Source organism: Theropithecus gelada, chromosome 15 (assembly GCF_003255815.1).
Source record: "Theropithecus gelada isolate Dixy chromosome 15, Tgel_1.0, whole genome shotgun sequence".
In the NCBI taxonomy this organism is placed as follows: domain Eukaryota; kingdom Metazoa; phylum Chordata; class Mammalia; order Primates; family Cercopithecidae; genus Theropithecus; species Theropithecus gelada.
In genome coordinates, this window is record NC_037683.1 from 2,598,626 (window position 1) to 2,612,067 (window position 13,442).

At 52.6% G+C, this 13,442-nt stretch overlaps 1 protein-coding gene across 1 annotated transcript; it reads right to left on the minus strand.

The window, feature by feature from the left end:
* Positions 1-963: 963 nt before the first annotated feature.
* On the minus strand, positions 964-3,576 carry LCN9 (lipocalin 9). The gene is made up of 6 exons (XM_025360687.1): positions 3,481-3,576; positions 2,546-2,682; positions 2,051-2,124; positions 1,488-1,598; positions 1,095-1,151; positions 964-986 (listed from the first exon to the last, which is right to left on the minus strand). The coding sequence occupies exons 1-6, from the start codon at positions 3,574-3,576 to the stop codon at positions 964-966; spliced, it is 498 nt and encodes a 165-aa protein (XP_025216472.1).
* Positions 3,577-13,442: the final 9,866 nt, after the last annotated feature.

The following is a 13,442-nucleotide window of genomic DNA, read 5'->3' on the forward strand; positions in this document are numbered from 1 at the left end:
CAGAGGCAGTGGCTGAGCCCAGGGAGGGGAGGGGCAGAGAGGGGAGGGACAAGGAGGGGAAGGGTGGGGAGGGCAAGGGTAGGGCCGTGGTTGCCAGTTGCTGTCTCACCCGCATCTTGGGGCCACCACGCATTACAGGTACATCCACTCCTTTACCCTCAGGGACCCTCATGCAGGAATGCAGAGGTGCCTTTAGAGGCATGTCTCTGGGAGACTCAGGCTCTGGGAAGGGAAAGGGGCCCTGGAGGTTTTTACTGGGCTGGGACCATTTCTGAGAAGGGAGGGGCAGCTCAGAGAAGGAGCCTGTGGTGGCCTGAGTGGTGACCCTCAAAGGACATGCTCCTATCCTAGTTCCTGGAGCCTGTGAAGGGCATCTGATGGGAAAGGGTCTTTGCAGGTGTGAAGTGAAGTATCTTGACAGGAGGAGATCATTCTGGATGAAGATGGGCCCTAAATCCAATGACACGTGTCCTTAGAAGAGACAAAAGAGGAGACACAGACAGAGGCAGAGGCTGGAACGACACAGCCACAAGCCAGGGATGCCTGGAGCCCCCAGCAGCCAAAAGAGGCAGGAAGGACCCTCCCCAGGAGGCTGCGGAGGGAGCACAGCCCTGCAGACCTCCGGTTACAGATCTCGGGCTCCAGGCTGTGAGAAAGTAAATCCTGATTGTCCTGGTCACCCGCTTGTGGTGACAGCAGCCCCTGGAGACTCACACAGGGCCCCATCTCACTTCCTGCTCAGACCCTACCACCCTAGAAGGCCCCATCACTGCCCTGACTCCCGGATGCTTTTCACAGCATCTTTCACCAAGCACCTTGTGTTCGGTTCCCAGACTGGGGGGAGGGGTGGGCACCTCCTGGGCTGGGACCCCCAGCCTCTGATGTTGGCCCCAAGCTCTCCCCATCCAGCCCCCTGCCCCTCCCGAGCTGCAGCTCACGCATGGGAGGCCTGGGCGGGCTCCTCTAACGCTTGGAGTAGCAGTGATCTGGAAGGACAGAGGGGGCTCTCAGTGCAGGGACAAGGACCGGGCAGGAGCACCTCCCATCCCCACCCTGTCCCGGCTCCTGCTCAGTCTGGGAGCAGTGGGGCCAACCTTCGTTGGTCAAGTCGACGATGTTTTGTGGGCCGAGTCCGTACTTTTTGCAGGTTTCTTCAAATCTGCTCAGAAAGGCGGGTTCCAGCTGTGGGACCCGTGCTGGGAACAGAGTTGGTTCTGTGTGAAGGTGGGCCTTGCTGGGGGTGCTCAGGCCGTGCTGAGGCTGGGCAGGGGTCATGCCCTGACCAGAGAGGGGCTTTGTGCCAAGTGAGGTGGAGAGGTGACAGACTGAAGCACCCAGCACCCTCACGGTGTGCCTGTGGGAAGGAATGGCCAATGGGAACCACCTCTTCAAACCCCAGGGCCACGGCGAGACCCTCGGCCCGGGGTTGGGCCAGATTTCAGAGGCGGTGGGGTCCCTGAGGGAGTCAGAGGGGTCAGCGGAGGTACCGTAGAGCGCCAGCGCATGGGTCTCGGTCCCATTCCTGGAGTTCTGGAGGTGGAAGGTGATGAATAGCCTGTAGTCAGTCTCCGAGACGGCCACCGTGTTCTCGCCCTCATCTGCGTGGAGACATGGCTCAGTGTGGCCTGGCCCCGACACCCTCGGGGTCCTGTGGCAGGTGTGCTGTGTGGCCACAAGCGAGGATACCAGGTCATGTGGCCTTTTGAGGGGGGAAGGGAAGTGCCCAGGGTGCTTGCCCAGTGGAGACCCCTGCACAGGGCGTGGGCGGCAGTGGCACAGCCCCCTCCCTCCTTGTCATTGGGTTGCAGACCTTGGTGGTCCCTTAGTGGGCCTGTCCCCCAGAGCCCAGCAAGACACGCCTGCCTCCCTGCTTCCCCTGGGCCAGGAGCCCCCCTGGAGTTGGTGCCAGGATGGGTCCCCCCAGTTCAGGATCAAGCTGTTGGAGGCTGAACTAAAATCCCCGGTGTCAGTGCTCACCAGAATATGTCCCAGGCCCTGGAGAAAGGGGACCCCCGGCTATCAGGCCAGGAGGAGCCTGGCTTCCACTTACAGTTGATGGAGTATTCCCCATTCTTCTCTGTCTTCTCGCAGACCACGACCACGGCCACACACTCCCCCTGCACCCTGGAAGCCAGCCAGGAAGATGCCGGGAGTGGAGCTCCAGCCCCCTGGACGTGCGATGGCAGAGTGCACCCCTCCTCCAGGACACAGGCTCCCCCTCCCAGTGCCTGGGCCTCATTCCACAGCCCTGAGTTCTCGGGCTGGGCCCTGCTGCAGCCCACCCAACACCCTCATCTCTTCAAGCCTCACCCCAGCCTCGGAAGGGGGGCGATTTCATCTCCATGTTTAGGGGAGAGCACGGTGCCAGGTCGACCAAGTCCCTGCTCCCACCTCACCCCGCCCCCAGGGGTCACACGCACAGGCTCAGGCTCTCGCCAGAGTGTGAGTCTGAGTGTGCGAGCCTGTGTGTGCAAGAGTGAGAGTATGCGTTGGGGTGGCAGGGGCATGGGTCTTCCTGATGCCAGCTGAGATGGGCAACACGCACATGAATTCGAAATCAAATTTTAGGCTGCCGTTCTTCAAATGTTCTATATTCCGGACGAAGACCCGCAAGTCCCCGTTTTCTTTAATCCGATTCAGGTCATCTGAGGCCATGAAAATAGAATACCAGACCCCCGAAATCTGAAGACAAAGAGTTCCAGTGGGTGGGGGCTGTGGGACAGCTCTGGGGATGCTTAGTGCCCACAGTCTTCCCTCCCAGGGCCCGGCCCCTGAGCATCTGGCTCCCAGCCAGATCCCCTCTGCCCTTCCAGGGCCGTCTCTGCCCCCAGGTCTCCCCTCTGTCCCCATATCCCCCCTTTGCCCCCAAGGCCCCCTCTCTGCTCACAGAATGCCCTCTGCCCTTCCAGGGCCATCTCTGCCCCTAGGTCTCCCCTCTGTCCCCATATCCCCCCTTTGTCCCCAAGGTCCCCCCTCTGCTCACAGAATGCCCTCTGCCCTTCCAGGGCCCCCTCTGCCCGCCCCAGGTCTCTCCTCTGCCCCCCCAGGTTCCCCTCTGTCCTCTCAAGGCCCCCCTCTCCACCCTCTCCCACCAAGTCCCCCTCTTTTCCCCAGGTCTCCCTTCTACTTCTAGGAACCCCTCTGTCCTCTTAGGGCCCCCATCTCCCTGCTGGCCGTCACTCCACTCTCCAGGTTTCCCCTCTGCCCTCCCAGGGCCCCTTCTAACCTTTCAGGACCCCAGTCACCCTCCCAGGCCTCCCCTGCCCAACCCTCCCAGAGTAACCCCTGCCCTCCCAGGCCTCCCCGGCCTGACCCTCCTGGAGTAACCGCTGCCCTCCCAGGCTGCTGTCACAGCCTGGGGAGGAGAGGTGGGCTCCCCTTGGACCAGCCGCCCTGGTCACAGGTCAGAGACCCCAGGCTGGGGGAGGACCGTTGCCTTGAAGTCTGGCCCCTTCCCCACAGACACCAACGCAGACGCACCCTAGCCATGTTGTAGTTCCTCTGCACAACGGCTCGGGGATTGAACTCCTGGGCCGCGATGATGCTCAGCCCCAGGCTCAGCAGAAGCAGAGCCATCCTTGCCGTGGATGCCTCGGCCCTTGGCCCACCCTCTTTATACCCTGCTGCCCTGTGGCTTCCAGCCCCGCGGGGTGGCCCACTCCCTGGCCCGTCCACACACATCCTGTGCCCACTGGGCATGCAGCCAAAGGCCTTGAGGCTGGTGCCCTGTCCACTGTGGGAAGATCACCCACTCCCTTGTGGGAGCTTCCTGGATCTGTGGACAAAGGGACCTGGTGTCCCCTCGCTGGAGGCAGGCACCCTGTCCCAAAGGCAGGGGACAGCCTCTCTCTCAGCCTGCAAGAGGACCCATGGTGGCTGTGTCCGCAGAGTACAGGGTGTCCCTGTTCCCCTCCCGCCCCCTCCTGCTCTTTCCCCAGCACAGCATCTGGGGCCAGAGCCTATTGTGAGTCACCATGTCCCCAGACTCAACTGAGGGCCAGGTGCTTATTCTCTCCTTATTCTCTCAGTCCAGTAATGGGGTGTGGACGAGTTGGGAAAGTAGAGAGTTTGCTTCTGTCCCTGGGTACAGGGAGAAGGCCGGGAAAATAGTACCAGACCAACTCAAAATTGCAGTTTTCCAGAGCTTATATACCTTCGAAGCTGTATGTCTACGTGTACATGTGCATTCATCTAAAGACAGAAGTGATGAACTTCTGCTAATCTATAACTAAGGCCTGAGTCCTAAAGACCTTCCTCTGGAGCCTCAGTAAATTTACTTAATTTAGGGGGGTCCAGGTGCTGGGGTGATTACCCTTATCTCATCTCCTGCTGAATCATGAAAGTTTGGGGGCATTCCTTTAGACCCCAATAAAACTTGTTTAATACTAAACGGGTCCCGTTAAGAATTCCTTCATTATCTTGTCATGCTTCAAGGCCCAGGAAGGGCCTGGACAAAACTCTTGGTGGGCTTTTATTACATTCCAGCCTTTGTTGAAGGGCGCTGGCTCTCTCAGCTTTTAATCTTTAACTTCACCACTCAGTCAGTGCTGAGACGGTTGTCATGGAGGCCGGCCTGTTCAGCCGTTAGTGAGACCTGGCCTGCCGCAGTCCCCACTGTCGAATTATGCATGATTGCTATCATGCTTGCATAGGTATTTATTATGAGAATCATGGGGGGATGGAGCATTATAGTCTTTCTGGCTACCTCCTGCTGATAGGAGGTCGTCGTTATGGGGCACTGAATGCAGTGTTGGAGTGAAGGAGGTTGATTTGTTCCCAGTAGTACTCTCTGTTTCGGGGGCCTAGAGGCAGCACCTGCTGAAAGAGTATGAGCTGGAGGGATGTTTTGGAACAGTATGCAACAGCAATACATTCCACAACGTAAACGATGCCGGTGCCTGCAAGAATGGCCTGGACTGCAAGGATGTTCAGCCCCTAGGGAGGCCCTCTGCTAAGCCACGATGCGATCCGGCCATTAACTGATAGCCTAGGACTGGAGGTGACCTGCATCTGTGGATGCAGAGCCTTTAACGCCGGAGAAATATTCCCGGGATTGTCAGGTACATACATGCAACATTCGGTTCTGATGAGGGCACGGGGTCCCCCCGGCCGCTGTTAGAATGTCTAGGGCTGTTTGATTTTGCAAGGTAGCTTTCCACCTATGGTGCATTTCAGCATTCACACGGGAAACACTTTGGAGACTGTCATTTAACGCTCGCTGCGGAAAATTAGCCTCTGGCTGCCGTATGACCCTTTCTAAGCCTACTGAGGGCGTAAAGATTGCGGCCAGATGACCGTCCCTGTGAAAGACTGAACTGATCCATCTGTTAAGCATAGGTGGGAGATTGGCTGGATTCTGGATGGTTTTTACCAGGGTCCCTGTGCCCATAGGAGGCCTAGAGTGCAGCGTCTCACCGTGCCCGAGGGCAGCCGTGGCCATAAAATGGTGCCACAAAGCCACTGGGTTCCTTCAGGGGCATCCCAGTGTAGGCCAGGTCATTGGGACCAGTCAGTGGCAAACAAATCTCTTTGTTGTGGGCCGGGCACAGTGGCTTACGTGTGTAATCCCAGCACTTTGGGAGGCTGAGGCGGGTGGATCACTTGAGGCCAGGAGTTCAAGACCAGCCTGGCCAACATGGTGAAACCCCATCTCTACTAAAACAATATAAAAATTATCCGTTGGGAGGCTGAGATGGGCGGATCACGAGGTCAGGAGATGGAGACCATCCTGGCTAACAAGGTGAAACCCCGTCTTTACTAAAAAATACAAAAAACCATCCAGGCGAGGTGGCGGGCACCTGTAGTCCCAGCTACATGGGAGGCTGAGGCAGGAGAATGGTGTGAACCTGGGAGGCGGAGCTTGCAGTGAGCTGAGATCCAGCCACTACACTCCTGCCTGGGCGACAGAGCGAGACTCCGTCTCAAAAAAAAAAAAAATTATCGGGGTGTGGTGGCAGGCACCTGTAATTTCAGCTACTTTGGAGGCTGAGGCAGGAGAATCGCTTGAACCTGGGAGGCAGAGGTTGCAGTGAGCCGAGATCGCTCCACTGCACTCCAGCCTGGGTGACAGAGACTCCGTCTCCAAAAAAAAAATAAAACACAAAACACAAATAAAAACTCAGATCTCTTTGTTGGGGCACTCCAATATGTGCAGCGGAATCCGTGCCACGATCCGAGTTACGTTAGGCCGGTGGTCAATGTGTGGCGGGATCCATCCCAGGATTCGAGTTACTTTAAAGCCACTGGTCAAGGGAGGGGTTCTGGTGTTTGCAGCATAAGGGGGCTACTTGGTTTCAATGTCCGATGGAGGCAGTTAGTCAAATAAATCCATTCTAAATTCGAAGAAAGCCATTTTTATACCGGACATTTTGTGGTATAATAGCCTGGACATCCACCTTCAGACTCGGCAAGGGCATAGTTAAAGCCGTTGCATCATCCCTTGTTTTGTTTACTGAGAATGGCCTTGTGTGCCCTGGGCCGTCTAAAGTTTTGTTTATGGGCCACTCTGAGACATTTGCCCTGGTGACTCCTGTCATTTGTGACCCAGTCCGAGATTTTAGATTTCCCAGAAAGGTTTGCCGGTAAATCCAGTCCTTCCCCTGGATGGGCGACCCCCGCCAAGGCAGCCCTGAGGTGCTGGAAAGGGGTGAGAGGCCACAGACCCTGCAGGAGGCTGGCTGTAGGTTATCTGCATAGTCCTGTGCCCAGTGTAAGGGAAGATGAGAGGTAAGAGCAGGAATGATGAGAGGCATCGCAAGACAGAGCGCTAGAAGAGAAAGTCCTGGTATTTTCTGAATGGAAACTTCAGGCCTTTTAGGGGTTCTGCTTCCCAGCCGTGGCGGGAGACTCCTCTGCTGCAGGGCTCTCGGCCGGCAAGGGTCTTTCCACTCGCGTGTGATGGACCCAAGGATTGATGCCTGCCAGCTTCAGCGCTGTGCCCATGGTCAGGAGCACGTGGTAGGGCCCTTCCATTTCTCCCGTTGTGGCTTCCTTCCATTCCCTCAGCAGTACTTGATTGCCAGGTAGGAGTGGGTGGCAGGTGTCTGTGGAATTCACCGCATCCCTGTTGGAAGCAAACTTATGCAAAACGTTAAGGGTTTGTCCTAAGTCAGCAACATGATTCTTAACAGCCAACTCCCTATCTAGGGGCACTTTGGTGGCCTGAGACAGATTAGCTGCAAAGGGTCTGCCAGAGACAGTTTCACAGGGACTTATTTTAATCCCACTTACAGGGAGCAGTGCTATGCTAAGTACCTGAGTCCTTTTCAGTGGAGCCTCTTGACACAACTTGGCAATGAATGTTTTTAGGCTGCGGTTCATTCTCTTAGTTTGTCCGGAAGATTGAGGTCTTCATGCTGAGTGCAGCGTCCGCTTCATTTCCAATGCTTTGTTCATTTGTTGAGTTATCTCAGAGGTGAGTGAAGGCCCATTATCATTTTGGATTACGTCAGGGAGCCCGTATCGTGGTATGCTTTCCTTCAGCAAAACTTTACTTCAGTTGCTTGTTCAGAGCGACATGGGCACACTTCCTCCCAGCCAGAGAAAGTCCCCACTAGAACTAGGAGGTATTTGCATCCCCAGGGCCTGGTGGCATCTGTGTAAAGTCTATTTGCTGGTTTTCTAGTGAGTACCTTCCTCTTTCTTGTTGCCCAGGCTGCCCTTGGCTATGATTATTAGGCTCATTCCGGGCACACAGATGACAGTGTTAAATGATATTCTCTAAGTGGGCCTTTAGTCCTTTCCCTTTCAAATAATTTTGTACAAAGGCCAGCGAAGCGTCTCTCTCAAAGTGCAGGCTATCGTGAACGTACTTTAACAGGGGGCAGACGAGACGCACTGCTGCCCAGACTACGCCTGCGCTCTTTCCTCTCTATGCCTCCGCCCCACCTCATTTAGTTTGAATCCCTTATCTTCTGCAGCCTTTTCATCTTCAGAAGCATACCGGGGCTCGAGGGCCTTGAAGTCTATTTGGGGAATTAAGGGCGCCTGGATTTTGATGCTATCACTGGCTGAATGCCTGGTGGTGTGGTGTGCGAAAGCATTGCCCCTTGTCACTTCGGAATTACTGCGTTGATGGCCGGGGCAATGCATTACGGCTATTTCCTGTGGGGCCTTTATCGCTTCTAACTCTTTTTTTTTTTTTTTCTTTTTGAGACGGAGTCTCCCTCTGCTGCCCAGGCTGGAGTGCGGTGGCACGATTTTGGCTCACTGCAACCTCCGCTTCCTCAGTTCAAGAGATTGTTTTGCCTCAGCCTCCCGAGTAGCTGGGATTACAGGCACGCACCACTGCGCCCGGCTAATTTTTGTATTTTTAGTAGAAACGGGGTTTCACCATGTCGGCCAGGCTGGTCTCGAACTCCTGACCTCAAGTGATCCACCTGCCTCGGCCTCCCAAAGTGCTGGGATTACAGGCATGAGCTGCCGCTCCCGCCCCACCTCTAACAATTCTAACACTTGCTGAGCATTTTTAACTTTGGTTATCCGCCCTTAACCACGCTCCTTCCCTCCAGATAACCCTGTGTGCGTGAGCTATCATGAATTCGTACTTGGACTCAGCCCATATGTTGGCGCTCTTAACTTGGGACAGTTTTAAGGGCAATTGACTCCACCTTCTGCATCAAGGTGCCTGCCGACGAAGTTCTCGCCTCTGTTACCTCTGAGGAGGTCACCACAGCATACGTGGTGTTTCTCTTCCCGTCGGTGACCAAGCTACTCCCGTCTGCAAACAAGGTCCAGTCTGTGCACAGGAGGGCTACAGCCTTTAGGTCCGGGTGGCCGGAGATCACTTGGTCTATGACCTCTAGACAGTTATGTAGGGTTTCTCAGGCTCCTCGGTGGGAGGGAATAATGGAACAGGGGTTAGAGTTCCGGTGGTTTGCAGCTTTACTTTGGGGTCGTCTAAAAGTATGGCTTGATAGCTTTACCCAGTTGGCCTGCTGTCAGCCAATAACCTCCTTTTTGCTCCAGTAACACTAACATATGGTGGGGCGCATGTATTGTGACAGGCCGCCCCACGGTCGGCATCTCGGCTCCCTCGAGTAGCAGGCAAGCAGCAACAACTGCTCGAAGGCAGGGTGTCCAGCCAGCCCTTGGCTACCGCGGCAAGCTGCTTTGAAACGTACGCTCTGGGTTGTAACGCTTCGCCTCACCTTTGCATTGAGACTCCAAGTGCCAAACCGTCTCTCGTGCACATTCAGTTGGAAGGGCTGAGGAGGATCTGGAAGCCCTAAGGCGGGGGTGGAGATTCACTCACACTTCAATTGCTAATCAAATGTTGGTGCCTTTCTTCCCACTCGAAAGGATCGTGGTCGGCCCCTTTCCACAGCTCCTAAGGGCTTTCCCATGAATCCATAGTTAGGAATCCGAATCCGACAAAATCCGGCCATACCTACGAAGCCGCTTAGCCGCTTTCTCCCGGCTGGCTCGCCAAATTGTACCCAGGCTGAACCGGGGTTGGGCAGCTAATTCTCACGGCTTGATAATGAGATGCAGACGAACTGGGAAAGAAGGGAGTTTGCTTCTGTAAATGGGAACAGGGAGCAGGCTGGGAAAATAGCACCAGATCAACTCAAAATTACTAAGTTTTCCGGAGCTTATATACCTTTGAAGCTATAGGTCTATGTGTAAGTGTGCATTCCCCTAAAACATACGTGATAAATTCCTTCTAATCTATAACTAAAGCCTGAGTCCTAAAGACCTTCCTCTGGAGCCTCAGTAAATTTACCTAATTTAGGGGGGTCCAGGTGCAGGGGTGATTACCCTTATCTCATCTCCTGCTAAATCATGGAGGTTGGGGGCATTTCTTTAGACCCCAATAAAACTTGTTAAATCCTAAATGGGTCCCGTTAAGAATTCCTTCATTATCTTGTCATGCTTCAAGGCCCAGGAAAGGCCTGGGCAAAACTCTTGGTGGGCTTTTGTTACATTCTAACCTTTGTAGAAGGGTGCTGGCTCTCTCACCTCTTAATTTTAATTTTCTTTTTTTTTTTTTTTTTTTGAGACGGAGTCTCACTCTGTCGCCCAGGCTGGAGTGCAGTGGCCGGATCTCAGCTCACTGCAAGCTCCGCCTCCCGGGTTTACGCCATTCTCCTGCCTCAGCCTCCCGAGTAGCTGGGACTACAGGCGCCCGCCACCTCGCCCGGCTAGTTTTTTTTGTATTTTTTAGTAGAGACGGGGTTTCATCGTATTTGCCAGGATGGTCTTGATCTCCTGACCTCGTGATCCACCCATCTCAGCCTCCCAAAGTGCTGGGATTACAGACTTGAGCCACCATGCCCAGCTAATTTTAATTTTAATTTTTTTTTGAGACAGAGTCTTGCTCTGTCACCCAGGCTGGAGTGCAGTGGTGTGATGTTGGCTCACTGCAATCTCTGCCTCCCTGCCTCCCGGGTTCAAGCGATTCTCCTGCCTCAGCCTCCCAAGTAGCTGGGATTACAGGCACGAGCCACCACGCCCGGCTAATTTTTGTATTTTTAGTAGAGATGGGGGTTTCATCATGTTGAGCAGGCTGGTCTTGAACTCCTGACCTCAGGTGATCCGCCTGCGTCAGCCTTCCAAAGTGCTGGGATCACAGGTGCGAGCCACCACGCCCGGCCAGCTTTTAATATTTGACGTAATCACTCGGTCAGTGCTGAAAGTTGTTAAGGGGACCTGCCTGGTCAGCTGTCAGTGAAACCTGGCCCTGCCACAACAGCGTGGAGCCACACCTGCCCTAACTCCAGCTCCTCTTTCATCGGCCAGGAAAACGATGCTGCCCACAGGTGCACACCTGCAGAGGCTGTGCTCTGGAGGGGACCCTCCAAGTGTCCCAGGAGGGAGGCTGAAGCCTGGTTCCAGGAGGGGCCCAGAGGATGGACAGTCATGACCCTGGACACAGGGTGTGCTCAGTGGTCAGCCTGGCTGGGGGGCCCAGCCTGGGGCCGCTCTGCACGCAGCACCCTGGGGCCCTCCCATCTGGGATCTACTTGCTTGACCCCTCGAGCTTAGAGAGGGGCACCCACCCCCACCAAGCCCTCTTTTGACAAGTTCCCTGGGGAAACCTGATGGGCAGCAGCGGCCACCTCTGACCAGCCCCCACCCTGCTCTGCTTTCTGAGTCTGAGGACAGAGGAGGGAGGTGAAAGCATTGAGGGCCCCAGGCAGAGGGTCTGGGTGAGGGAGAGGGAGGGTCTGGGTGAGGGAGAGGGATTCTCAGGAACTCGGGGGGCAGCAGAGCCTCCTCCGGAGACGTCAGAGGGGAGGATGCTTCTCGTGCTGTGGCCTCTGTGTGAAGGAGCCTCAGCAAGACCCGGGAAGGGTGACCAGGCAGAGGGACGGAAGGTGCAGTGCTGCAGAGGCAGCAATGAGGAGGTGCATGGCCAGGCACAGAGAGGAGGCAGAGGCCAGTGAGCCAGGGGCGGCGTCGGCACTAAGCTTGGAGAGGTGGAGGGCAGAGAGCCAGGGCAGGGGCTTCCTCTCGTTCCCTGTGTGGCGAGAGGCCTGTGGAGAAGTGGAATCTGCCCTGAGCTTTGCCCGTGGCTGCTGAGAAGCAGTCCTGGCCGAGTCACTCCTCCCTAGGACAGGGCATTTCGGAGGTAGGGCTGGATCCAGCCTGCCAGGCTGCCCCAATTGTGCCCTCCCGGAGAATCAACGGGGTGTTCATGACTGAGCAGCCTGCTAGGAAGATGAGCCCTCAACACCATCCAGACAGGCCTTCTCAGCCTCAGAGTCCCCGCCAGCTGGACAGAGGGCCCCACCTGAGCAGCTGCCTTGGCACTAGATGGCCCTGGGCTGTGCCTTCCTGCATCTTGCTTGGTTTCCCTTCTGTTGAGACAGAGTGGAACTTACAAGGGCATATCTGAGTAGATGAATTCCCTTTTCACATGAGGTAGGCCCGAAGGTTTTCGGGCAGGTGGATTTGCAGCTAAAGTGACAGTAGATGTTGTCTGGGGTGTAGGTGGAGGCTTTTCCCCGCAGCTTCCCATGCTGTGCTCAGACAGGGATCTGTTTGGTGGAGGAGTCCCACCCGCCCCTTTCCTACCCAAGAGATAGTCATCATTAGCCGTCCTCTCTAGGCACCCATGTCCTTCCCCAAATCCATCACTACCCCTTCTCTGCCTCTGTTTCAGGAACTTTTAGAGATCTTCTATTTTCTTACTCAAAACCTGCCTTCAGCCCTAGCCTGTCAGGTACTTAACGCACAGGAGAGGTGGGCAGGGCACCCCTAAAGTCTGAGGGTCTGGCACACACAGGCACAACAGGCCTCATCAATATGAAAGAAAGGATGAATGAGGGATGGGAGTAGAAGGAGCCATTGGGAAAGAGGTGGGAGGAAGGATCTGGGCGCCTTTCCCGGGCCAGCCTGCTTCTCTTCTTTAACCACTGAAGCCCTCAAAGTCGTCTCTGGAGAAAGACACAGACCACAGACTGTTTCTGGGGTTCCTAGATCTGTCAGGAAGTGACAGTCTTGTCACAAGTCAGTGACATGGGGCCAGTTTTTCCAAGGGACTTTTATTGGCTCTATAGGGCAGTGTCTCCAATTATGCCCTGTTATAAAAGAAAATAAATTCTTCTCGGACTTATGCAAATAACAATTGTTAATAATATTTAATTGTTAGTAAATAACATATTTATTATATATTATGTATAATATATAATATTAACTAAATATTATAATTATATATAATTACATATAATTAGTCCTTATATATAATTATATATAATTATATTTTCTATTATATATAATAGGGACTAATTATATATAATTATATATAATAAGGACTAATTATATATAAGTATGTATAATAAGGACTAATTATATGTAATTATATATAATATATAATATTATAATATTATAATTATATATTACATTTATTATATATAATATATATTATAATTATATATATTATATTATAATATTTTATATATATTTATATTATATAAATATATATTATATATTTATGCTATATATAATATATAATATATTTATGCTATATATAATATATAATATATTTATGTTATATATAATATATATTTATGTTATATAATATATATTATATATTTATGTTGTATTATAGATTATATATTTATGTTACATTGTATATTATATATTTATGTTATATATAATATATAATATATTTATGTTATATATAATATATATTATATATTTATGTTATATATAAATATTATATATTATATATTATAATATATTTAATATTATATATTATACATGAATATATAATAAATATATTATTTAATAACAAATATTATTAACAATAGTTATTTGCATAAGTCCGATAAGAATTGATTTTCTTTTATAACAGGGCATAATTGGAGAGTTTGACACTTGAAATCTGTAAAATATTTGAAGCACTTTATTCTGAGTCAAATATGAGTGGCACAGCCCAGGAGATCTTGAGAACATGTGCCCAAGGTGGTCAGGTTACAGCCTGTTTTTCTACATTT

Excerpts from the sequence above, each read along its gene's own strand:
- LCN9 (XM_025360687.1), bottom strand. The coding sequence starts at position 3,576 with ATGGCTCTGCTTCTGCTGAGCCTGGGGCTGAGCATCATCGCGGCCCAG. Across the intron at positions 1,599-2,050 it reads TGGGGAATACTCCATCAACT|ATGAGGGCGAGAACACGGTG; the intron begins GTAAGTGGAAGC and ends GTCTCCACGCAG. Across the intron at positions 1,152-1,487 it reads CCATGCGCTGGCGCTCTACG|AAACCTGCAAAAAGTACGGA; the intron begins GTACCTCCGCTG and ends GCAGATTTGAAG.